Raw genomic sequence first — 25,258 nt, forward strand, 5'->3', positions numbered from 1 at the left:
TGTATTGCAGGGGTGCACAGAAAGTTTTACATAAAGCCTTCTGTGGAAATACTTTGCCTCTGAATTTTAAATCATGAAAGCTAGAAATTTCGCTTGATTTAAAAGCTGCTTTCCTAAATATGACAAGATTTCTTAAAATCTAAAATACTAAGAATGATGAATGAAAAGCAGAAGTCATGAAACCTGTAAAAAGTCTGAAGAACTTTTTAAATGAGTGACATTGTTGGCATCACAATATCTGTTATTTTTAGAGGGCTGTAAAAGCAAAGCTGTGGAGGGCAAATTTATTTCATGGGAAGGGATGTGTGTATATTTGTATGTTTGTGTGTATGGATGTGCATGCACTTACTAGTTACCACTCCCCATTTTTTAAAAAACAAAACAAATCCATTTTGGACACTTACAGGATTTTCAGTTAATTGTGATCTATTTCTAGTCATCAACCACCAACATCTCATTTGAGAGTTTGAACATTAAATTCTCTGCATGAGCTCAGAAACACACACACGAACCTGTATTGATCCATACTTCTCTTTGAAATACTTGTAGGAATGACTTACTCTTTTTTGTCAAAAGGTTTAAGAGGAGGTATCTTAGTAGTGTTCTTTGTGCATGCATAAGTATTCAAATAAAACTAAAATGTTAAAATTATATTTAATACTGTGTGTTTATGTATATAATTGGACTTTTCACATATATTTTCTTTTACCTTTAGTGCTTTTTTAAATAATACTGTCACTATTTACATGTAGAGGACATGCAGGATTACAGTGTCAACTCCTTCCTAACCTGTTCAAGGTATAAGGCCATGTAATCTTGTTTTGTTGAACAGAACATTGTTTGTGTGGTAGAAAAATGTTTAACTTTTGCTGCCTACCAATGCTGCTAATTTTGACCTTGCAAGCAAAATCTAGCATCATGTCATGGCCTTTAAAGATCTGTCAGCTCTGTCTACTGCAGAAACAGTGCATCTCTAAAGACACATTTAATTAAAGCTGCATTAGTGTATATATACAGACTTGTTAAAACACTTAGTTTGTCTCAATAATATTGATTAAATAGGAGTAGTTTGTTTAATCCAAGTTCAATTATTACATTACTTAAAAGTCATGGTGATTACTAGTAAAATATCACGTTAGTTATAGAGTAATGCCATAAGAATTGATTTGGACTTGGCAGGGAAGAAGGGCACATGCATTATCTCTGTGTCATATAATGCCAAAGCCCAATTTAGATGATTAGGACAAGAAGTTTCTGTGTAGTCTTAATTCATATAAAATGTGTGTGTTTTATAGGTTACTCTGTACTACCTAAATAGGCACTATATCAATGAAACCTCAGCCAGTTAATTATGCAAAACATCCCATATATAATTACATAGTATTACTATGCATTTAAAGGTTTCATTCTTGCCTTCACATAATATTTAGAATAATAAACAAGGGATGCTTATTTTGAATCAGAGTAGGCCCAAGGAAATTTACTGAAGATAAATTATGCCAGTGTGCATTTACTGCTTCTTATTTAATCTTTCTATGTCATAATAGAACCAAAATTTGCAGAATCCAGTGATGTCATAGGACCATTTTATTTATTTTCCCATACTTGAGGGATTGATTCATAGATGCTGCTTTGAGATAGGCCTTGTGTGCAGACTACTACCTTACTTTTTATCTGGGGAACGATTTGGTTGAAAGTGCTCATTAAGTTAGTGCACTATATTGAGAAGAACAGGGTCAAGAGATGGATATGTTTTCAAACCTTTTTTCTGCCATGTGCCTTTTTTTTTTTTAAGGTACTTACCTCCCTTGCCAGTTATCCACAACATGGATGTTACTGTGGAGGCATACTTACTTTTTCACCGCTTCTTGCTTCACCACATCGTGGATGTTGTAGGGCTCCTAAAAACAAAGATCAAAAGCAAAATAAATTGTAAAGATGATAAAAGCAGCATTTGCAAAGTGAATAAGAAAAAAAACCAGCCTATTTTTAACCACAGATTGTTCCTCATTAATCTCTATGCAGGTGTTGTTTAAAGAAAGCCCTAATGTAGTGAAATATATTTTTGACTGTAGTTTATGTGGGCCAGAATTAGTTCTGATTGTTTTACTATTAGTAGTCTGATCCATTAGGTTAACCAGGCACCCCTCAAGGTATTTCTTATTAAAAGAAAAATCTTTTCTGTTCCTTTTCCAACTAAGCCAGTGCACCTTAATGCAATGATGGTATGTTAGACGCAGCAGTTGTCAAAGCATCGTATTACAGTGATGCCATAATGACACCCTGTCTCTGTAAAGTAGTCATGTTTTCTCAAATCACACGTTGCACCGTTGATTTCTGACATGACACTTCATTCAGTCGCTTTCCTTTTCTTCGGCGTTGCCATTCTCTGACAATAGCAGCTGGTGCCCATTTTCCTGCTAAGTGATTCACATTTTGCCACTTTGCTAGAGTGCAATTAGCTGAAACAGGAAAAAAGTGCTCATTGTAAAATAGCTCAGCTGAGATTGTAACTCAACTCTGTAACAAGAGCTTGCGAGAGAGAGTCTTGAGGTGACTTAGGTGCTGGAGAAGGGGGAGCAACATTTGGGTTTCTTCCAAACAATGTATAAGTAATTGCTACCTCTTGCTTCGCAGTCATCTTGTGCATTGATTGTGCTTCATGGTAGTGAAATGTTTTGAAAAGGAAAGCATAGGTGTATGTGGAGAAACAAATGGCTTGCTTGTTAGAGATCAAACTTTCAAATAAAAGGATCTGGATTCTAGTTTTCCATTCCCCTTCCTTGTTCTGTTTACCCTTGTCAGAGTGTAAATTATAAGCTCATTGGAAACCCAATACCTTTGGGGAGGGGATTAACAGTGGGGAGTACTGTTGTGTGAGCAAATTTCACCTTTATCACTCCCCCTTTGCATGATCATGCACACCCCTCTAAACCTGTTCTAGAGGGACTCACAACCATTCAAAGCAAATTTGTTGCCCCTCTGAGGGCTGCAGGGAAGAGGAGAGGAAGCAGAAATGTTGTTGCATGAGTGGAAGTATGTTCTGTTAGTGAATATTGTTAGTGGAATATTGCCCATCATGTATGTCAGGAATGGGGAACCTGTGGCCCTTCAGATATTGTTGGACTGCAGCTGTCATAATCCCTGACCATTGGCCATGCTGGTTGGGCCTCATGGCAGATGGAATCCAAGAACATCTGCAGGACCACAGGTTTTCCATCCTTAATATAGATTGATCATGCTATAGAAATGGGGGGAAATGATCCTGTTGTTTAAATTTACACCCCAGTTCTAAAAGCAAGCAAGTTGGATTCATTTTAATGTAATTTAACTTCCAAGTAAGATTCTAGAGAGCGTAATCTTGGAGAAATGAAAACATTTTTGTCCAGGGACGTTGTGAAACTTGGACTTACAGAGCATGTGTGTAAATAAGTGCCACTGTAGCTGAAGCCTTGATGCTCAAGGTATGATATTTTGAACCAGTCATTTTTCATTGTTGATTTCTGGAAATTGTTCTTTGCTACCAGCAATCCTGCTAGCCCAATCCTAAATATGTTTCATGGAATTAAGTAATTTCAGTGGAATTTACTGCAACATAATGAGGTTAGAATAAGGCTGTTAGCCAGCGTGCCTAATATTCCTAGTATTTCAGGGGAATCTGGTTGAAATAAATGGGATTATGCATCTGCTGAGCTTTGTCCTCTTGCATGCAAATTCAATTAATTTCAAAATTGACTTGTTCAATGGATATCTTGGCCATAGCCTTATAGTGACCAGTGGCCATTCATCATAGCTATCAAGCTGAAAAACTAAACGCTTTAGTAACTTTTATTAAGAAATTTTGGAAATGTGTTATGGCATGCAATGTCAGTATTTTGTTGTAGCAATTATGGGAGGAAAGCTTACCTACTGGAAATAGCTAATTGTCCTGGTATGCTGTTGGAGGTTATGAACAACCATTACACAGATTAAGGATCTACTTTACTTCCCCTCCAAGTCTATGGGGCTGTGGCTAAGGGCATTTTTCTGTAATAAAAGTCATAATCAGTTTTTTAAATCCCTGGTATTGAAACATGTAGAAGATTTAAGTAGGCATCCCTATATCTGTATGTGAAAATTAAGTGAAACCCACATGCCTTTTTGGGGGCAGGCAGAGACAAGGGGTGTTAATCTCTAGCATGTTTGCTTAGCACATATCTTCTCTCAGAAAAACATGTATACATATGACACTTTCCCAGCTGCGTTTTCGTGCATTTGCTCTACAAATGTCCATCTTCCTACCTTCAGTTTGGGCGCAGCCCTTAGGTACACCTGGAAGAACAATTGCAATTACCAGCCTATTGAATAAAAACAATAATAAAGAGGAAAATAATCCCACCATGGTTTTAAAATAAATATTGTACACTTAAATATGACACACGTAATTTCTCATGGTAAACATTAACTACATTTAGATTTTTATTAATCTGCTGTGACCTAAAAGAACAAAAATCTGTATTAACAGCACAATGTGGAATTGGACTTTGAATGCAGATAAAGCCATCATCTTGAGAATAGCTCTTTCTGACAAAAAGGTGTTCTTTTGAAATAAAGTCCTATTCTCTACATTCCTCTTAGAGTTAATGTGAATTTTAGTGCCTCTAATTTAAGATTGAAGTGAGGTCTAGAATAAAAATCACAAGCTGACAATTGAATTATAGACAGTTGTGAATATTTCAGGCATGCATAAAAGAGCTTCAGAAAGTCAGGTACAGAGAGAGGGGGGGAATTAAGATGGATCTAGTTTTTTGGTATAAGGCAATGGTGGCTCTAGGAAGTCTTCAGTGTAATGAGCTCAGTAGTAATTAGGAAGAAAATGTTGTCTTTTAGAGGCCTGTTTTTAGGGATCATTCCTTCCAATAGTGGACTCAGGTGGTGAGTGCTAACATGATGGTAGCCAAATGAAAAACCTAACTGGGCAATCCATCTCTATAAATGGCCAATGAGGATTGAGTTTACTCAGTAGTAGTATCAGGAGAAAAATAAAAATGGAAAACACTGGTGGGGGGATGAGTGGAATGCCCTGCATGGGGATAAGGAAGAAGTAGTAGCTAGAAGTAGTGCAGTGTCAAACGCACACTCACATATATAAACTCTGTTGATTAAAAAAAACATTTCATTTGAAAATTATGAAAAGGGAGAAGAAGTTGGTAAAATTGTTATGGGGGGGCTGTATGGTGTTGTTGTACTTAACTTATTTTTGAGGTGGTCAAGGGGTGTTTGTGACCAAGTGCCTTTTCTTGCATTTACAAATAATCTCTTTGGCTCTCCACAGCCTTCCCAGGTACATATTCTTCCTGAAAACCCCAAGATGTTCTTGGCCAGGCTTTCCTGTAAGCACAGGAAGTGGGGAGCCTGCCTGCCATGTGTCTGACAGCTGTTGATGGTTGTTTTTAAAAAGTCTTTTTACTTTTTAAGAGATCAGTGTGAAAATGTTTTTTAAAAGGTAAAAGAAAGGACTTCTCTTTAAAAACAAAGTCAGCAAATGCCCTGATCTCAGGTGCTGAGTAGCCAGCCTCCCCAGCTTCCTAGGAGTCAAGTGATGCCCAGGGGAAGACATCACAAGGTAACTCCTTCCATGGGCTTTTTCAGATCAGGAAGTGCAGGCAGCTGGGAAAGCTGCATGGTGCTGGAGAAATCTTTAATGGAAAGAAAAAAACACATACCACTGTTGGCCACCTCTTAACAATAAAGTAAGCTCAACCCCACACCTGCTGAATATGAGAGCTTTGGAAAACTTGGAGGACAGGTTTTGGCACATCACTAGCTGGAACCTTGAATAGGAGTCCTGTTAGGATAGACTGCAACATTTTGTTCTCACTCCAGTTAAATATTCAAATCATGCTGTGATTAAAGATGGTTCTCTAGATTCTCTCCCCCCCCTCTGTGCTCTTCATCACTTAACCAATGATTAACAATACCAACCAAAAATATCAGCTGTACCATCTACCTTGTTTTGGGTCATGTTTGCCCCTATTCTTCTGGGAACTAAGCCAAGTTTTCATTTACTGACATCATTCATGTTGCTTTTCCACATAGTGCTTGATGGTGTTTTTGGACCTGTTTGTACCTGCAGCCATAGCCAAGGTCAGATAAAATTTAAGTTAGAACTAAGAAACCATGACTTCAAAGATATTGGGAGTCCGTGGTCTAAACAATTACCAGATCGCATGTTTCCTAAGATCTGCTGATGAGATCTTAAGCTTTCTAAGGTAATACCTAATATTTTGGTTCTGACATCATGACCATGGGAAAAACAACAATAGTAACATGTATTTGGGCGGTTTAATCGGTGTGCAACCTATTGGAGTAGTGGGATTCAAAGGTAATGTTGTAATCTGCTGTTTGATAAATTCTTGTGAAGTCACAGTGGAGAGAAGTTGTAATAAGATACAGTATAGGTGGTGGTAGAATGAACTCCAGCTTTTGATTGAACGTTACACGGAAACTAAGGAAAAGGAGACAGGACTGTATGTCTGGCAAACTTTCACTGTGGCCCAGTTGCCAAGTACTGAATGGTGATGAAGTAGCCACAGTCTGTACTAGTTGTGGAATTATGCCTCAAACTACTGCACTAACTTTGAAAAATAAAATAATAGTAATATGATTATTAAAAAAACCACAATTACTGCACCAGTTGTGGAATTACTACCCAGACTTGAGACCATGATGCCTTATTGGGTATTCCTTGCATTTTTGGAGAGGACATATTATTATTATTATTATTATTATTATTATAACAACAACATTTGTATACCGCCCCATAACTGAAGCTCTCTGGGTGGTTTGCAACAATTAAAAACTTTAAAAACAAATATACAAATTTAAAAACACATTTTAAAAAACAATTTAAAAACACATGCTAAAATGCCTGGGAGAAGAGGAAAGTCTTGACCTAGCGCTGAAAAGATAACACTGTTGGCACCAGGTGCACCTCATCAAGAACATAATTCCATAATTTGGGGGCCACCACTGAGAAGGCCCTCTCCCTTGTTGCCATCCTCCTGGGCATATATTGCGCCTGCTCACTCTGCCTGCTTTATGGTCTGCCAGGAACTCAAGAAAAAAATGAAATTTAACATTGAAGTCAATGATAAGCATGGGCATGCTCAATAAGAACCAACTGTCAGTGTTCTGAAAGCCAGACTCACAGCTGTTTGGCTTGGCTAATCAGATGGTCACACCTATGCCAGACATTTATTTATTTATTTATGAGATTTGTTAGATGCCCATCTGGCAGAGGTTAATCTGCCACTCTGGACGACTTACAACCAAACGCATGTACATTCCATATAGACACAATCAAAATCCTAAAAATTAGAGATTAAAAATTAAAAGCTGAAACATTATTTCACTTTAGACAGCGATGGCTTCCCCCTAAACAATCCTGGAAAGTGTAGTTTATGAAGGATTCTTTGGGGGAAGGTGACTGCCTAAAGTGAAATTAAGGTCTGGTGTGGATGTGGCCAGGGACAGCATTGGTTCAAATTTCGGTGGCAGACTACATGTGCCTGCTGTAAAATAAAAAGGTGGGGGAAACCCTGAAAAACAACGATAGTGTTCACAGTGTTTTCCTTTTGGAAAGGAAAGGGGCTTTCCCTCTTTCCAGTGCCCACCCACCCAATATCCCCTCCTCCCTCTCCCTTTCACCAGGTCAGTTTTACCTTTGCTAAGCATGACTCTACAGGAGTAAATCACATTGAACTCAAAAAGCATGCAAATGATGAAACCTGTCCTTCCCTCCTCCTCCCTCCTATCCCCTCCCTCTTGCCTCTTTCCCCCCTTCCTTCACTCCTCCTGCCCCTCCCCCTCCCATTCCAATCCCCTCCCCCCTCCTTCCTCTCTCCTCTCACCTCCCCCTTCTCCTCCCCCTCCCCCGTGGTCAGTTTTACCTATCCTAAGCATGACTGCACGGCAGTAAATCCCACTGAACTCCATAAGCATGCAAATTATCAAGCCTACCCTTCCCTCCTTCCCCTTCCCCTTCTAATCCCCTCCCCCTCCTTCCTGTCCCCTTCCTTTCTCCTTCCATCTCCTCTCCCCTTGCCCTTTCTTCTCCTTCCCCTGTGGTCAGCTTCACCTGTCCTAAGTAGGATTGCATGGGAGTAAATTCCATTGAACTCAGAACGCATTCAGGTGATCAGACCTGCCTTTCCCCTTCCCCCTCTCCCCTCCTCCACCCTTCTTCCTCTCCATCCCTCTTCCTCTCCATCCCTCTTCCTCCTCCCTTGCTCACTCCTGCTCTCCCTCCCTCTTCTCTGCCTTCCCTTGATCAGTTTCACCTATGCTAAGCATGATTGCAGAGGAGTAAATCCCACTGAACTCAGTAAGCATACAAATGATCAATCCATTCTCAGCAAACTGGCACAGAATCCTATTTCTTATCTCCTGGATTAAAAAGCAGAGAAATTCACTAATAGGCAAAAAAAAAAAAACCTATGGTTTAAGAACCTATAGCCAGCAGATACTTCTATCAAACTTCAAAGAGCAGGGAAATTTAGCAGTTATAGTGATTGTACTAAGGGAGCGGGGGAACTGACCTCTCTCAGATATTGTACCGCCCTGCAAATTTGTAAAAATGCAAACACAATTTGGGTTGGTCCTTCACAGTCCAATCCACTTCCTGTGTTAGCTTGGAAGACTTTGGTATCATGTGCCTCTGAACATATGGTGAGTGGTGGCAACATCTGCAATCAGCCCAAATAAGAGAAACAAAACATGTGCTGTACTGATCTTGTTTTAGCAGGGAGGAAGCAGCAATATTAAGACAGGTGATATAGTTCAGTCACTTTAAATATGTTTGATTTACTTTGCTATTTTCATGAAGCATATTCTTTTGTCAGCACAAGGATTACTACTAGCGCAATGAAACTTTCTCCCTGTTCTCATCCCACACCCTCCACAAGTCTGCTCAGGAGGGTTGAGAGAACCTCTAAAACAGATTCAGGGGACATGCAAGGGAAGGAGGGGGGGAAAGTTCCACTATGCACACACAAATTCTTGTATTGGTGAAACTACTAACTTGACACTATGTGAAATACAGCTCATGATAAATAAATCTGTATACCAATAATGATTGGGCAGGGGCTTCCCTGCAGTGTGGGTCATTTTCTCCCTAAGTTGTAACCCTTCCTTTGTGTAAACAGTGGTAGTATTTATATTCGTAAAAAGGAGATAGTAGATTGATAGAGAGAGCCAAACACTCATATTTGATTGTTTAATTAGTAGATTGAGAGAGAATTATTTGATATTTTTATCATATCTATAAAAAAATTATTTATTTATTTAATTTGTATCCCGCCCTTCCTCCCAGCAGGAGCCCAGGGCGGCAAACAAAGCACTAAAGCACTATAAAACATCATAAAAACAGATCCTAAAACACATTAAAACAAAACATCATTAAAAACATTTTTTTAAAACAACTTTAAAAAAGGGTTAAAAACATTATTAAAAACATATTAAACAATTCTGACACAGATGCAGACTGGGATAGGTCTCAACTTAAAAGGCCTGTTGAAAGAGGAAAGTCTTCAAAAGGCGCCGAAAAGATAGCAGAGATGGCGCCTACCTAATATTCAAAGGGAGGGAATTCCACAGGGTAGGTGCTGCCACACTAAAGGTCCATTTCCTATATTGTGCAGAATGAACCTCCTGATAAGATTGTATCTGCAGGAGGCCCTCACCTGCAGAGCGCAGTGATCGACTGGGCATATAAGGGGTAAGAAGGTCTATCAGGTATCCTGGTCCTGAGCTGTATAGGGCTTTGTACACCAAAACTAGAACCTTGAACTTGGCCCATTAGCAAATGGGCAGCCAGTGCAATTATTTCAGCAGTGGGGTGACATGTTGGCAATACCCTGCCCCAGTGAGCAGTCTCGCCGCATTTTGCATCAGCTGCAGCTTCTAGACCAACCTCAAGGGGAGCCCCACATAGAGCGCATTATAGTAATCCAGCCTAGCGGTTACCAGGTCGTGGACAACAGTGGTCAGGCTATCCCGGTCCAGAAATGGCCGCAGCTGTCTCACCAGCTGAAGCTGGTAAAAGGCACTCCTAGCCACTGAGGTCACCCGGGCCTCTAGTGACAAAGATGGATCGACGAGCACCCCCAGGCTACGGACCTGCTCTTTCAGAAGGAGTACAACCCCATCCACAGCAGGCAACTGACCAATTATCTAAACTCGGGAACCACCAACCCACAGCGCCTCCGTCTTGCTAGGTTTCAGACTCAGTTTATTGGCCCTCATCCAGCCCACCACCGAGTCCAGGCAGCGATCCAGGGTGTCAGATTAAGGAGCTGGTGGAGTGTGAGGGGAAAAGGCAATCTTTCAGTACCCTAATAACTTCTCATTCCAGTAGCAGATCATAATGTATGTGAGAGCTATCCAGTAATTATAAGGTAGTAAGTTGAGTGCGGTATAAGTACTCTAAATTAAAAGGAGTTCACAGAGCTGCTATAAGTCAGCACTGATCCACTTTCTTTCAGATGTTGACTTGAGAAAAGTGCTTAGCTGAAAGTGGAAGGTGCGAGTCAAGAGAGAGCTTTTTATTCATTACAACTGATGGAGAATTTTTTTATTTTCTCCTGTGGACATACAAGGCACCAGATGCAAAAGGAAAGACAAGTATCCCTCTCTCATCCCTTGTTTCTTGTTTTTGACATAGTCTTAAAATTTAGGCCTTAAAAAAGCTTTCTGTCTTACAGGCTACTATAATGATTTTATTTATTCTCATCAGCATAATATTCATTCAAATGTGTCTGAATTTTAGATCTTCGCAGCCAACTTTTCTATTGACAGAATTCTCAGTATTTACATATTCAATTGTAACTTATTTTGCCCACATTCTTCTTGTTAGGCCTTTTTTTTTCTGTCGATGCAGTTAGTGCTCCAAATTCAAATGACAAAGGCCTGCAAAGACATAGTCTCCAGTCCTGCCTTCTCTCGAGAGAATGACCATCAAGTCTAAGCCTGTATGCCTTCTGGAGTGTTGCAAGACTTATTTCACTTGGCCTTAAGTTGGAAAAGATAATATACAGCATGAGACAGTCCTGCTGTTTCTTACTTTCTTGCAGCACAAGAGTGCTGTTGAAGTAAAGGAGGAGTTGTGAGCTTCTCATTCACCCTCAAGTCAGCCTTGGTGAAATGACAAGTGGATTTGTGGGTGCCTGGGAGTAACCAATTAGAACTTTTTAAAAAGTATGGCAGTTTATTGGGAAAGTCACTATCGTCATTGAATGCCTTATTTGTGGTTCAAAATGTTTGAGCAAAGAAATATAGGCCTTTAGACAGAGCAATTTCATCCCATCCTCATCTTTGCCTTGGGAAAGGATGTCAGGGCTGCTCCCATGATGAACAAATTTATCATACAGGCAGGCCCCGCTTATACGGCAGGTTCCGTTAGGGACTGCCACCGAAAAGCAGAAACCGCCAAAAACCGGAACCCATTGAAAATAATGAAAATGATGCAAAAATGGCATGCGACGAAAAATACAGCCATAAAAGCGGAACAAGCGCCTTAAAGCGGGGACTTTCTGGAATTGAAAGCCTCCGCATTAGCGCAACGCTGAAAGGTGAAACGCCGTAAAGCGGGGGCCCGCCTGTATATCTTGTATCTACCGAAACAAGCATCCTTTTGTGGCAAAAATCGTGGCAAAAAATGTTGGCTAATTGAGAGTACAGAACCAAAGCCCTGCCAGCTCAGAGAGTTAGAACACTGTTACCTTCCAACATTTGATGGAACACTCTCTTTTATTTTTCTTTAATTCAAGTTTCTGGGCAAATCTTAGTGTCATCATTCATGATAGTAAAGAAGCCTTCCCTGACATATCACAGTGTGGATGAGTTAACTTTTTAAATTTGGTAACAGCTCAAGAAATATTATGAAGCCTGTTTCTGGGAACCTTTTCACACTATTGTCTTAGATTTAGGCATAAGGTATTCAGCTAAAAAATGTTAGTTTGCATCAAATGGTTACACCAGTAAGGGAGCTATAACTACACTCAACCTTCTGCTTAATAGGTGAAATGGCATTTAGTGGCATTTAATTCTTGGAAGAATTTCAAAGAGTCTACTTAACATGCTGATTGATTGCCATGACATCTTTGTCTCTTCAATTGCAGACCACATAATATTGCATTGTAATTTTGATGCTTACCATACTTGTAAAAACTCAGGGGCTTTTCCTACTTTGACAGGGAGATAATCAGGAAGTTCAAATATCTGTTCAGTTTTAGGCAGGATATAGATGTAGGGCAGTAAATGATCTCACATTCTAACAAGTACAACTTCTAAATGTTTCTTCCATTAAAGAAACCTACCCACCAACCCCGCTCAAAAATTGAATGTCACCTCATATGGACTTCCAGATATATGGGATGCTTACATTGTTATTACTGGTTAGTTTAAGGATAATAGGTGAAAAATAATTGCAGCTACAGCTGATGAATCATTCCACTTAAATTTTGTGAAACAGGAATAAAGCCTTAATTATTTGTTGGAAAATTGAGAAGGCCCATTACTAAATAGCTGGATATATAAAATCTTACTAAAAATGATGTACTCCTTGATTCTAAGGTTTGCTCAATAGCGGATACAGTTATGCGTTTATGAAACATGCTGGCGAACAGTAATTATTGAGAAAAGCATTCAGCTGCTCAAAAGTAAATACATTAAAAAGTTTGAGCTCCCTTTATTAGTAACGCTACTGCAAATGATATTTAGTGGGGAGGGAGGAGGGAAGCTGTAGCAATAGTATAGTATTGAATTCTTTGTCACTGTACATGACTGGTTTAGAATTTAGAGAGTTGATTTAAGGAAAATTGGCAAGGGGGGGAGTTGGGAGCAAAAAATAAAATGGATTCAGTCTCTTTAAAGTTTTTGTTTACTGCCTGTCTGAAGCTTTGATAAAGCTCTGTCATGCCCTTATGCTGATTACCTTCATGTAGAACAAGAGGTATTGACTAATGAATGAATGATGTGTGGTCCTTAGCCCTTGCAGTGCTGCCTTTAAAGAGCATTGTCTTTAATGCACAGAAACTTCACTCTCACTTTCTTTACAATTCAGGCTTCTCTGCAGAATGTCAAGTAAGGATCGACACATTGATTCTAGCTGTTCGTCATATATCAAGACGGAACCATCAAGCCCCGCCTCCTTGACGGACAGCATCAATCACCACAGCCCCGGTGGCTCCTCCGACGCCAGTGGGAGCTACAGTTCAACCATGAATGGACATCAGAATGGGCTAGATTCACCACCACTCTACCCTTCTGCCCCAGGTCTTGGGGGTAACGGACCTGTCAGGAAACGATATGATGACTGCTCCAGCACCATTGCTGAAGATTCGCAAACCAAGTGTGAATACATGCTGAACTCCATGCCCAAAAGACTCTGTTTGGTGTGTGGTGATATTGCATCAGGGTACCACTATGGAGTGGCTTCATGTGAGGCCTGCAAGGCTTTCTTCAAGAGGACAATTCAAGGTCAGTACTTGATTACACTTCTCTGGTACAAAGAAGCACAATTCTACTCCTTCTTTTACATTCCTGAAGTTTTGTTATGTTTTTATTGTGTACGCTCATACTCATACTAAGTTCCAGTGGAATCTGTGGTAGCTTTATATGAATGAAGACTGCACAATTTAATTCTCAAGCCTTTTTGTTATTTGTGCCATGAAAGGTTAGGCAAAGATGCCTTGCAATTGGGTTTTTCCTCTCCTTTCTTACCCACCTCCAAAAGTCAAGAGATTTCCAGAGTAGCATTCTATGTGGGGCTAGCGGTTGCCACAGGAACAATTTATCAATAATCCTGTATCTCAGGGATGGGAAACCTGTGGCCCTCCAGATGTTGGACTACAACTCCTATCATCCCTGGTCATTGGCCATACTAGCTGGGGCTCATGGGAACTTGGGAGTCCAACAATATTTGAAAGGTCACACATAGATTTCCAGTTGCTATATGCTACACATTTTGAAGCACAAGGAGGTAAGGGTGGAGTTGATCTAAGGCACATTCTCATTTCTTAGCATCATTTCTATTTGTATTGAAAACTAACCCTAAACCGATATAGTGCTTCTTATTCCTAAAATGGAAGAAGTCTGTTTCCAGAGTATTATCCTTGAACTAACCAGTCTTTCTGCCAAGGCAAAAAGCTGTGTTTGGTCTGCCTGTGTCAGTTTTCATCTGTAAAAAAAAAAAATCCTTCTCATATCACTTTATGTATAGTAGCTACAAGGAAAGATCCCAGAGCAAGGCTACCTGCAAATGCAGGTTTCAGTCCACCTGCAATACTGGAAGCTATTCCATCAGTTTGCTTCTCCTTTTCACAACTATTGGCATGATTATAATTGAAGTGCACTCCATGTTGCTAGACCAAAAGTTGCCTAGCAAGTGACTGGCTGTCAGCTTGGACAAAGCTCCTGGGTACACCAGTGAACTAAGGGGAATGAAACAGGCTCGACAATGGCTGGAGTAGTGCAAGTGGCAAAATATGTGCCTGATTAGCTTCATAGCATGAGAGAAACATAACTGTACCAACTGTGTGACGGTGAGGGTGTTGAAGAAGACCTACTTCTCTGCCTCCATCTCATCCTCAAGTAGCCATCCAGTGGAGCTTTGTTGTATTGTCCAGGGTCTGTTAACATCAACTCCAGGAAGAGAGTGTTAGACCTTTCAGAAACCCATTTTGAATTGTTTGCAGGGCAGTCGAGGGTAAAGTTGCTTGCCTTCATAGCAATCTTGATGCCCATCCACATCTACTGTAGTCCCCAGTAGGGATTGGCTTCCCTGCCTACTTTCGATCTGCTTGTAGTCTGATAGTCCGTCGTTCCGTCCCTATCTGCCTTTTTCTTTTGTTCCTGCTTGCTTTGGCACTTGCTGATTCAATCCACTGTGGGTTTGTGTTTTTTTGGTGATTCAATCCGCTGCAACAAGCCCCCCCCCGTAATTTTTAACCTAAATGCCTATGTAAATGATCACTGTGGTCCATGTGGTTTATTTTTTCTTATTTATCACACCTACACACTGTTATGAATGCATCAACTTTGATGAAATTACGAAGATAATTACGTAAAATTGGGGGAAAATAGAGGGAAAAAGTGCTGATTACAGCTGCAGCTTGCAGCAAGAAATCAGTACCAGTCTGAAAAGATAGCAGACTATCAAATTCATTCGGAATCTGGTACTAAGTCCAATTTAGTGGATATTCTCCCCCATCCCTAGTCCCCAGTGCAATGTCTGCTGCAACTTCTTGGGATGGGTTTTAGTTGATGTGGCCTGATGACGTGGACAAGATGTTTGCAACAATGTGGCCAGTAACGTGTCCGTTTGATCCTTGCCCCTCTTGGCTTATTAAAGCTTGCTGACAGGGTTTGACCAAATGGATTCAGGGTGTGGTCAACACATCATTGTGGGAGTGGTTCCAGCAGCCCTGAAAGAGGCGGTGATCCGACTGCTCCTGAAAAAGCCCACCCTGGACCCATTGGTTTGTGACAACTATCGCCTGGTTGCAAATACCCCTTTTTTGGGGAAGATGATTGAGACGGTTGTGGTGCACAAATTGCAAGTACCCTTGGATGAAACAGATTATCTTGACCCATCTGAATCTGAGTTCATGCATAGTTATAGGACTGGATCGGCCTTGGTTGCCCTGATGGATGTCCTTTATCGGGAAAAGGACGGGGAGTGTGATCCTGTTGTTTTTACCTGATCTCTCAGCAGTTTTGATATTATTAACCATGGTATCCTTCTGAGCCGACTTGGTGGGATGAGTATCAACAGTACTGTTTTATAGTGGTTCCGATCTGAAAATAAATAGCATTGGGTGATTGTCTTTCTGCCCCCTGGCAGTTGTTCTGTGGGGTGCCGCAGGGTACTATCTTGTCATCCATGCTGTTTAACATCTACATGAAGCCCTTGGAAGAGGTCATCAGGAGATTTGGGCGAGGTGTCCCTAGTATGCTGATGGTACCCAGCTCTATTTCTCTGTAACATCTGAATCAGGAGAGGTCGTTTAAGCCCTAGACCGCTGCCTAGTGTTGGGCTGGATGAGACCCAATAAAGTGAGTCTGAATCCTAGCAAGATGGAGGTGCTGTGGGCAGGCAGTTCCTGAGTTGGGATAATTGGTCGATTGCCTGCTTTGAATGGGGTCGTACTCCCTTTGAAAGAGCAGGTTCATAGTTTGGAGGTGCTCCTGCATTCATCTTTGTTGTTAGAGGCCCAGGTGACCTCAGTCACTAGGAGTGCCTTTTACCGGCTTTGGCTGATAAGACAGCTACTGCTGTTTCAGGACTGGGATAGCCTGACCACTTGTCCATGCACTGGTAAACTCCAGGCTGGGTTACTGTAATGCCTTCTATGTGGGGCTGCCCTTGAGGTTGGTCTGGAAGCTGTAGGTGGTGCAGAATGTGGCGGTGCAACTGCTCACTGGGGCAGGGTATTGCCAACATGTTACCCTCCTGCTGAAAGAACTGTACTCTGCCCATTGGCTACCAGGCCAAGTTCAAGGTTCTGGTGTTGGTGTACAAAGCCCCATGCAGCTTGGGACCAGGATACCTGAAAGACCGTCTTATCCCTTACATACCCAGTCGATTGCTCTGCTCTGCAAGTGAGGCCCTCCTGCAGATACCATCTTATCAGGAGGTCCATTCCACACAACATAGGAAGCAGACCTTTAGTGTTGTGGTACCAACAGTTTGGAATTTCCTCCCCTTAAATATTAGGTAGGCACCATCTCTGTTATCTTTTTGGCTCCTACTGAAGACCTTCCTCTTTCAACATACCTTTTAAATAGTGAGCTTATCCAAGTCTGCGTCTATGTTGGAACTGCTTTGTAAGGTGTTTTTAAACCTTTTTAAAAATATATGTTTTAAAATGTTTTAAAAGATGTTTTGTTTTAAAATGTTTTGGTTTTAAGATGTTTTAGAGAGCTTTTAGTGTTTTTCTTTGCTGCTCTGGGCTCCTTCTGGGAGGAAGGGTGGGATATAAATTTGATTGATTGACTAAAAGCAAGCAAGCTACTCAGCTGGGTTGGACATTTGGCCCAGCTGTCAGGGAACCACATACCCGACATGTTATGATACGTTACAGTTTATTTCTATGCTGCCTTTTGGCCAAAAAGACCCTCAAGGCTGCTAACAAAAAATAAACACAAATAAAAAATACGTATCAGAAAAGAACAATACAGTTTACAAAAATTTAAATAAAAATATTATTGTTAAAAAAAAGCAATAGCAACATCTTTCAATAACAATACAATAACATTTGGAGGTTGTTGTGAAAAACAGCATTGACAATTAATTGTAATAGTAACAAAGATTATTTGATCAATTTGCTGAATGGCATCGGTTAAGAAAGCAGGGAAACGGGCATCTGTTTTGGAGAGGCTGCGAACAAGGAACACAGAGAATAGGGGAAGCAAGAATACTTCCTCCATGAGTTAGACTTCCTCCAGAAGTAAGCCTAAGCACTCTTATGAGTATGCAAGGACTTGCATCTTCCGAGGCCACATTTCCACATACATTCCCAGCATTTGATGTGCATCTTGGTAATATATAAGTAATACACATGATAAAAGGGTAATAATGAATTGGGGGAAATTTAATTCTCAAGCCTTTTCTTTATTTTGACCATGAAAGATTAGGCAAAGATATCTTGCACTTAGGTTCCTTGCCTTCCCTTCTAACTCACCCTCAATATAAGTTATATACCTGATGTGTATATCTGTTTAGGGCTTAGCCAGTTTAGCAAATTACTTCTACTATGACATCCCCCAAATCTATTATTTATTAATTAAATTTATAGCCCGCCTTTCCTCCCAGAAGGAGCCCAGGTTGGCAAATGAAAATAGCGTTGGATTCTCACTGTTCAGGTCCTTAGTATCATGGCTGCTGTTCCTTAAATAATCTCTTCTGGAGGTGTGAATGCCTATGGATCCTAGAAATACATCTTGCCACATAATAGCTAAGCTCTAGTTGTAGCTTGCCCCATGATGGCTACGCTCTAAAGCAGCATAGTAGGGTGGTTGTTGTTTTGTCATTTTCCTCTTTCTCTGAAGTATTGTAACCATTGACTGGATTGGCAAAACTCTCTCTCTCTCTCTCTCTCTCTCTCTCTCTCTCTCTCTCGTGTGTGTGTGTGAGAGAGAGAGTGAGTGAGGTGGATTTTATTATCTATAGTTTCATCTGGTGAAGGCAAATTTGAGACTGAAGCAAATACAATGTCAGTGTTATACCTAGAGTTGGTATAATTGCTAGGTCATGGTACTGCTGTTCCTTGGCTATTCTTACACAAGGAAAAATTGCGCAGAGGTTAGTGGTTAGACAGGGTTAATAGGTAGAACATAGAAAGATGCAGTATAGTTACATCAGTGGCCTATCAGCATTGTATTGTCTGCACTGACTGGCAATTGTACACCAGTTTCAGACAGAAGCCTTTCTTAGCGCCAGTGGCGTCACTAGGGTTGGTGTCACCTGGTGCGGTAACTCATGGTGTCACCCCCATGGACCTCCTCCCGTATCAGACCATACAGAATCCTTAGTAATGTTTTTTGTACTAATGTTACTCGTAAATCGTAATTCCCATATATCACTGAATGTAATGGCAATAGTAGTGACATAAACAACTAGCAAAATTAAAATTACACCTATTGATAATTACAATATCATACGCACAGCTCAAATTCTTGCTCTTATTACTAATGGGAGTTAATTATCTTGCATATGCCCATAGTAAATTTTCAGATACTTTCAGACCCTCAGCAATTTTCAAGTGGTCTATGTAGAAGAAAGGTTTGGGAACCCCTGGAATAAGACACCTGCTTATGTCCCTATGCTGCTTTCTCCCCTCATTTAGGTGCCTGGGATGCATGCGTGTGGACACACCTCCTTACAATTATGGAAAGTGATTCTTAATAATAACTCTCCAGACACAAAGTTACATAGGTATTTATCAGTTGTTTAGTAGAAAATTCAGAGCTGCAGGGTCCCTTCATGATAGTTACAGCCACGTACACCCTTTTTTGCTCCTGGATTAAGAATGAGATCTTTGTTAATGCATTCTCTCACAACAACAAACATCTCTAGGAGCCAATCAGCATGAAGTGGAGAGCGTTAGCAACTGAGAAGAGTCTTCTCAGTGGCTGACTCACCTCCTTTCACTCTGATTGGCTCCAATCTGCAGAAAAGGCAAGGAAGCCTATTAGAAGACTCTTCTCAGTGACTAACACACTCCCTTTTCATGCTGACTGTAGGATGCTTGGAGACATAGGGACCCTGCTCCTAAAAAAGCAGAGGGACTAAGATCCCCTGGGCGACTACCCTCCTGGTGCTTATGGACATGACTGTAATATATTTTGTGACGTGCAAGTTCGATATTATTTATTAAGTGTGTTTAGGATTACACTGATGGCATTCCCAAATATGTACTTTCTTTCACACAGACTTTGGTTTTCCATAACACAATGTTTGTCCAAGCCTCCACACTTGGGGGGGGCACTACTTGCACACCCCTTCCATAAGCACATCAAAGTTGGATACACACCTGAAGCAAGACCCATACAAAAGGGCAGTCAAAACAAAAAGGTAATTACAGTGGCTGAGTAGATCTTGTACAGTGGTTATACTGACTGGGCAGCCACTGTCCTTCATATTTTACAAAATACTTTTTCCTATACAAAGATTAAATTTCTGTGTATGAAAAAGTAATATATGAAGTGGTCTCAAAAGTAAACAAGTGAATGGTGATCCAAATGTTTTTCATTCTCACGTTATGAAGCTAGCTGCCAGATGATGTATCACCTTCGCTACGCATGCAGCGTAGACTGAAAAAACAGCACCCAAGCCACCATTCAATACGTGCACATGTTCTTTCCGACATGAATCTACAGGTCTCAAAAAGTAATGTGTGACAAAGTCCTCAAACACCTTATAACATGCCTCAAACATGGTCTCTTGTTCTACCAGCATGCCTTCACACCATCACTTTGCCAAAACATAAGGATAGGTAAATTGCTTTTAGGGAGGTTCACAATTATGATTTCCTATCTATTTAATCTAAAAATATTTAAAATACATAAAAACAGCCAGAGGAAGATATTGGAGAAATATAAAATAAATACAAATTAAAAAAGGGGGGGGAGGTGAAGAGACCTGAAATGTGCTACTCACCATCTCTCAGCCTATCCTCCCCTCAGGATGAAAACAACAGAGAACCATGACCACCCCCAGGAAGAAGGGCGCACTTAAAATGTAGAGGAAAAAATCATCTACAACCATAGTGTGAAGTCAAATACTTATTGGGACACAGTATGAAGAAATATTTATATAAACATGACTCTCAAATATGTTTATGAATTACACAAACTGTAAATACATTTATAGTGCAATCCGATTTTTGTTTACTCAGAAGCAAGCCCCAATGTATTCAATGGGGCTTACTCAAACTGGGAAGTGTGCAGAGAACTACAGCCTCAAGTGATAAGGAACTTGTTCTTTCAATTTGTTCTTTTAAGTTGAGACCTTATCCAAGTCTGAGTCTGTGTTGGAATTGCTTTTTAATATGTTTTTAAGCCTTTTCTTTTTTTAAAATATATTTAATATATTTTAAAGTCTGTTTTTATGATGTTTTAAAGTGCTTTTAGTGCTTTTGTTTGCCGCCCTGGGCTCCTACTGGGAGGAAAGGCGGGATATAAATCAAATAATAAATAAACTTCATTCACCCAACCCAAAATTCAGAATCATGGCGCTTTAGGCTGTTTTCCAACTGTTTATTCTTGCTTTATGGTAATTGGATTTTAAATGGCTTTATTTCTTGTTGTGAGCTGCCCTGGTTTCCAACCCTACCTCACAGGGTCATTGGAAAGACTACACACACACACTGCAGATGTATAAATACATACAGCCCATATAATAGTTTATTGTCAAACCAGTTGGTCATTGCAGAAAAATCAGTATTAGTTTTAAAAAAATCAGTATTAGTTTCCTACAGAATAAAAACTGTAATACCTAAGTAAGCCCTGCCTACTTTCTTTAAAATAGGACTGGAGGAGGGGGAGACAGAAAGACAACACAAACACAATTCTTTTTTACATTCACTCCAAAGTCCCATTGATTTTCAGCACATTCATAACCATGTCTACTCAAAAGTAAATCCTATTGAATTCAATGGGATTTACTCTGGAGATATGGGATTAGCAATGCTTTTACCCCCACAAAAGCAAGTATTGGGAAGGTTTTGAAAACACTGCCCAGGATCTGACTCCTACAGACAAGAGGGGGAAAAACTGAAATGTATATACTTACCCAATTTATGAGATTTTCAGATGAACGGGGGGGGGGGAACCACCATTTTCTGGCCTTGCAATGAGGTTTACTAGACACTGCCACAGGTCAAACAAACACTTCACTGATTGGCTGCAATCTTGAACGGGCGGGGTTAAAGTTACAAAGTGCTATACAGTAGTTTAAAAAAAGATTTAACGTGGGCGGCTGACGTTTTTATGTATATCTCGAGAACCGGACCACCTAGAAACTTTTTTTTTTAAAATTAAAGCTGAGAGTCACCCCCCCCTGATGGTGTCACCTGGTGCGGTCCGCACCCCCTGCACCCCCCTAGTGACTCCACTGCTTAGCACTATCTGTAGATGCCACAGACTGACTGAATTAGTACCTTTTTTCTTGCAAATATGAGCTCTGCATCAACCTCTCCTGCTAGATATGGGAGATTTAGCTCCTTGCTGTGTATACCCAAGTATGTAAAAGGTTTCCTCTTCTGATATTCTGTTCTGTGCCATTATCTGGTGATCTTTATAAAGGACATAGTGACTGTTTAGGAAACTCATGCAATCAAGCTATCTGCCCCTCTCCCCCAATAATTACAGCACAGAGTGACTTTCATCCACAAAGTCCTAATCTCAGTTCTGATCTTCTCCTAGCAAACCAGCCAGTCAATTTTCCTGCCTTCTTACTGGGAGGAAGGGTAGGATATCAATCAATCACCATAACCAAGAGCCTGCTTAGGGCAATTATCAGTTCTCCTTGTATGCTCTCTGGACATCTATGCCAAGTGGTATCTCAGTCTAAGGATGAGAAGCTACCAAGCCAGTGGAGTCCTGCTTCCGGGCTAGGAGGAAGAGAGAACTGGACACCTGCTTAGCTGTCCAGTCAAAACCTTTGTCATTCATTTGTTTGCATGCTGTTTATTCACATCTTCCTTTCTGTTTATTTAAAAGCAGTGCCACACATTTACACCCAGTCCTTGGAGAAGCGGCAGCAGTGCTGGTAGCTGGGGAAACGTCACCTGTCAACTCTTTTCCCTTGCTGCCACTATTTCTGCTGTGGTTCCCAGAAGGAAGATGTTTTTTCTTTAAAAAACCTAACATACTCTTCAAAATAGTATGACTGTGCAGTAACACTAGACATACTAATATCTTCATTAAAAAGAAAGTGATATGGCAATTGTGGCATTGATACGGCTTCTCTCAAATTCTGCAAGGAATCTGGGAAAGCTTCTTTGAGAGACTGGCAAGAGGTTTCTCCTAGAAACCGGCAAACTGTCTCAAAATTACATAGTGTAGGAAGTATCCTTAGAGAGTTTGACCCCTGTAAATCAAATGTTAAAGAAGATAACCCTGTGGCTGATTCCCACATTCCTCCATTATAAACGATAGAATGTTGTCCAAGATGAAGATTAAGATGATCCTGCCTTTCCTCCAAGGAGGTCAAAGTTGTGTACACGGTTCACCTTCCTCTCCATTTTATCCTCACAACAACTCTGTGAGGTAGGTTAGGGTAGGGAAACTGGACTTCCATTTTGCAAACAGTTGTCTATAAACCAGGAAAGTGTTGTTTGTTTTGTTACATTTTTAGATATGATCCTGCTCTGGGGATTCCACTCTGAACCTAGTGAAAGCTGTAGAATTTTAGCCATGGACATCAGCAGACTTATAATTACCATATTCTGGTTCGGCAGCCATCAGTTAGAACTGGGTCTATTGTGATAGAACTTAATGTTTCCAAGGTCCACTAGTGATTGCAGCAGTTTGTTCCAGAGATAAACTGATTTGAACAAACAGTGTCGGCAAATTTCACAAAAATTAATGAACAGCCTTAGGCTTTGATGCTCCTTTCAGTCCAATAGGCATGGGGGTGGGATGGGGGAAAAACATGTCTGGTACATGTTAAAACTGTTGCTGCTGGTTTGCTTTGTTTTCTGCTGTTAAATAGTTAGATCTTCTGTCAATGGTGCCAAGTTTATTGCTGGACTAGTGTGATAGGCAGACCTGTGAACACTGTATGATAAATATGACATTCCTTCAATTGAAAGGGTAATCAACAAAGGTAGGACTAGTTATATAAATTTAGATAAGCTTTCCTTTGAAATGTAAACTGTAAAATTTGCTTCCCGTCTCCACACAAATTCAGCACCTTTCAAAGGTTGCACTTGCACAACTCTGAGCAGACACCATCCCAAGCAAATCCAGAGGATTTAGAAAATAACTAGTTAATTTGTTTGATCTGTTACCAAAACCTAAGAGTACTTTTTAAATAAAAGAAGAGGCTTTGGGTTACTGAAATACATAATTCTTGGCTTCATTGTGAAGATGGAATACCTGCAGGGAATGCAACACAAAATGTCACCAAAATCCATCATTACCTGATTAAATCATTCACCTTCCTTATATAAGAAAAGCCTTTGTCATCAGACCTCAGTCAGTGGGGTTCTGTAGAAAGTGGCAATAAGCAGAGTTCAGAACACACAGAGGCTTCTCATCCCACTTTTATTTACTGTTACATTTATATTCCAAATTACCTCCAGGAGTTCACAGTGGTATACATGGTTCTCTCCCTTCCCATTTTATCCTCACAACAACCCTGATTTTGGCTGAGAGGAAATGACTGGATCCAAATCACCCAGGGAGCTTCATGACTGAGTGTGGATTTAAACCTCGCTCTCCTGGGTCCTAGTCCAACTCTCTAACCACTACACCACACTGGCTCTTTATATAAATAAAGCCTTTATATAAATCAGCATTTCCTTCTCAGAATGTTTCAAGCAAGCAATGATGAATCTATTTCACCTGCCTTACCCTATTTCTCCAAATTGATTAGCCACTTTAATACTGAAAAAGCTCCTTGTAAGCTTTTATTAATGCCACTGTACAGGTGAACCAAACAACTAGGGCTTCTGTTTTATACTCACTTACCTGGGAGTAAGACCTATTTGAAATAAGTGGGATTTACTTTTCGGAAGACATGCATAGTATTGTACTGCAAGTCACTCATCTAACTAAAGTACTGAATGTTCAACTGTTGCACAGGTGATATTATTGGGCCTTAGGGCAAAACGAGATGAGACCAATGGATATCTGATGTTTCCCATCTTTTTAAATGTTGGCAAATAGCAGCCATGGGTTAGGGTGGAATTCCAACCTAGGACCATGCCACTTGGGGACACCTTTTTAATCCCTTTCTCCTGCACCATATTCCTCATTAAAATTGTCCCTCGACTCTCTCCCCATCGCTTCTATTTCCCAATATTTAAAGAAGCAGGAGATCTCTATTGTCTCATGTAATTTAGCCCTAATAACAATTAAACTTGGCACCAAGGGGAGGGGAGGTGATCCTTCACTTAATCCTGAGTGCTGCCCAGGATATGGTGTGAGATGTTAAGTGCTGTTGAATTAATCAGAAACAGTGACCAGAGTGCTAGCAAATTCAGCGTTTACAGAAGTTCCCCAGAATGTCCAACATGGCTGCATTTGATTTCAAAAGATACTCCTAGCAAATGAAAGGATTAATTAATAAAAGCAAGTTGAAAGAGAATAATTTTTCTGGATGCTTAGAAGTTATTTTAAGTATGCTGTAATAGAAGATCAGATAAAATGTACATATACAAATAAGTTCAAGAAAATGTCAGCTTAGTAAATGAGCAGAGAAAGACATAAAAGGCAAGAAGGCTGCCTTTAAAAAGCCTTGCTCAAATGTGGTAAAAAAGGGACACAACCTCCGCCAAAAACGTAACAAAACGTAACAAATTAATAAATAAAATAAGTATATTGGGGGGGATCATTCACGCAAAGAGGGGTCCTGTTTTACTCAGCTAATACTGTATACATTTCTGGTTTGTGGAGGTATAATTATTATTATTAATTACCTGCCCTTCAATCTGAGGTTCCAGGGCAGGTTACAACAGTTTAAAATAATCTTTAAAACAATTTAAAAACA

At 40.3% G+C, this 25,258-nt stretch overlaps 1 protein-coding gene across 9 annotated transcripts in view; it reads left to right on the plus strand.

Moving 5' to 3' along the window:
• The window catches only part of ESRRG (estrogen related receptor gamma), a 791,879-nt gene that overhangs the window by 510,488 nt on the left and 256,133 nt on the right, over positions 1-25,258 (plus strand). For all 9 annotated transcript variants that reach the window (XM_061625191.1, XM_061625194.1, XM_061625192.1 and 6 more), the window contains one exon: positions 13,103-13,518. In XM_061625191.1, coding sequence (XP_061481175.1) covers positions 13,103-13,518 — 416 coding nt within the window. The remainder of the gene's footprint in view (positions 1-13,102; positions 13,519-25,258) is intronic.

Source organism: Rhineura floridana, chromosome 4 (assembly GCF_030035675.1).
Source record: "Rhineura floridana isolate rRhiFlo1 chromosome 4, rRhiFlo1.hap2, whole genome shotgun sequence".
NCBI classification, from domain to species: Eukaryota; Metazoa; Chordata; class Lepidosauria; order Squamata; family Rhineuridae; genus Rhineura; species Rhineura floridana.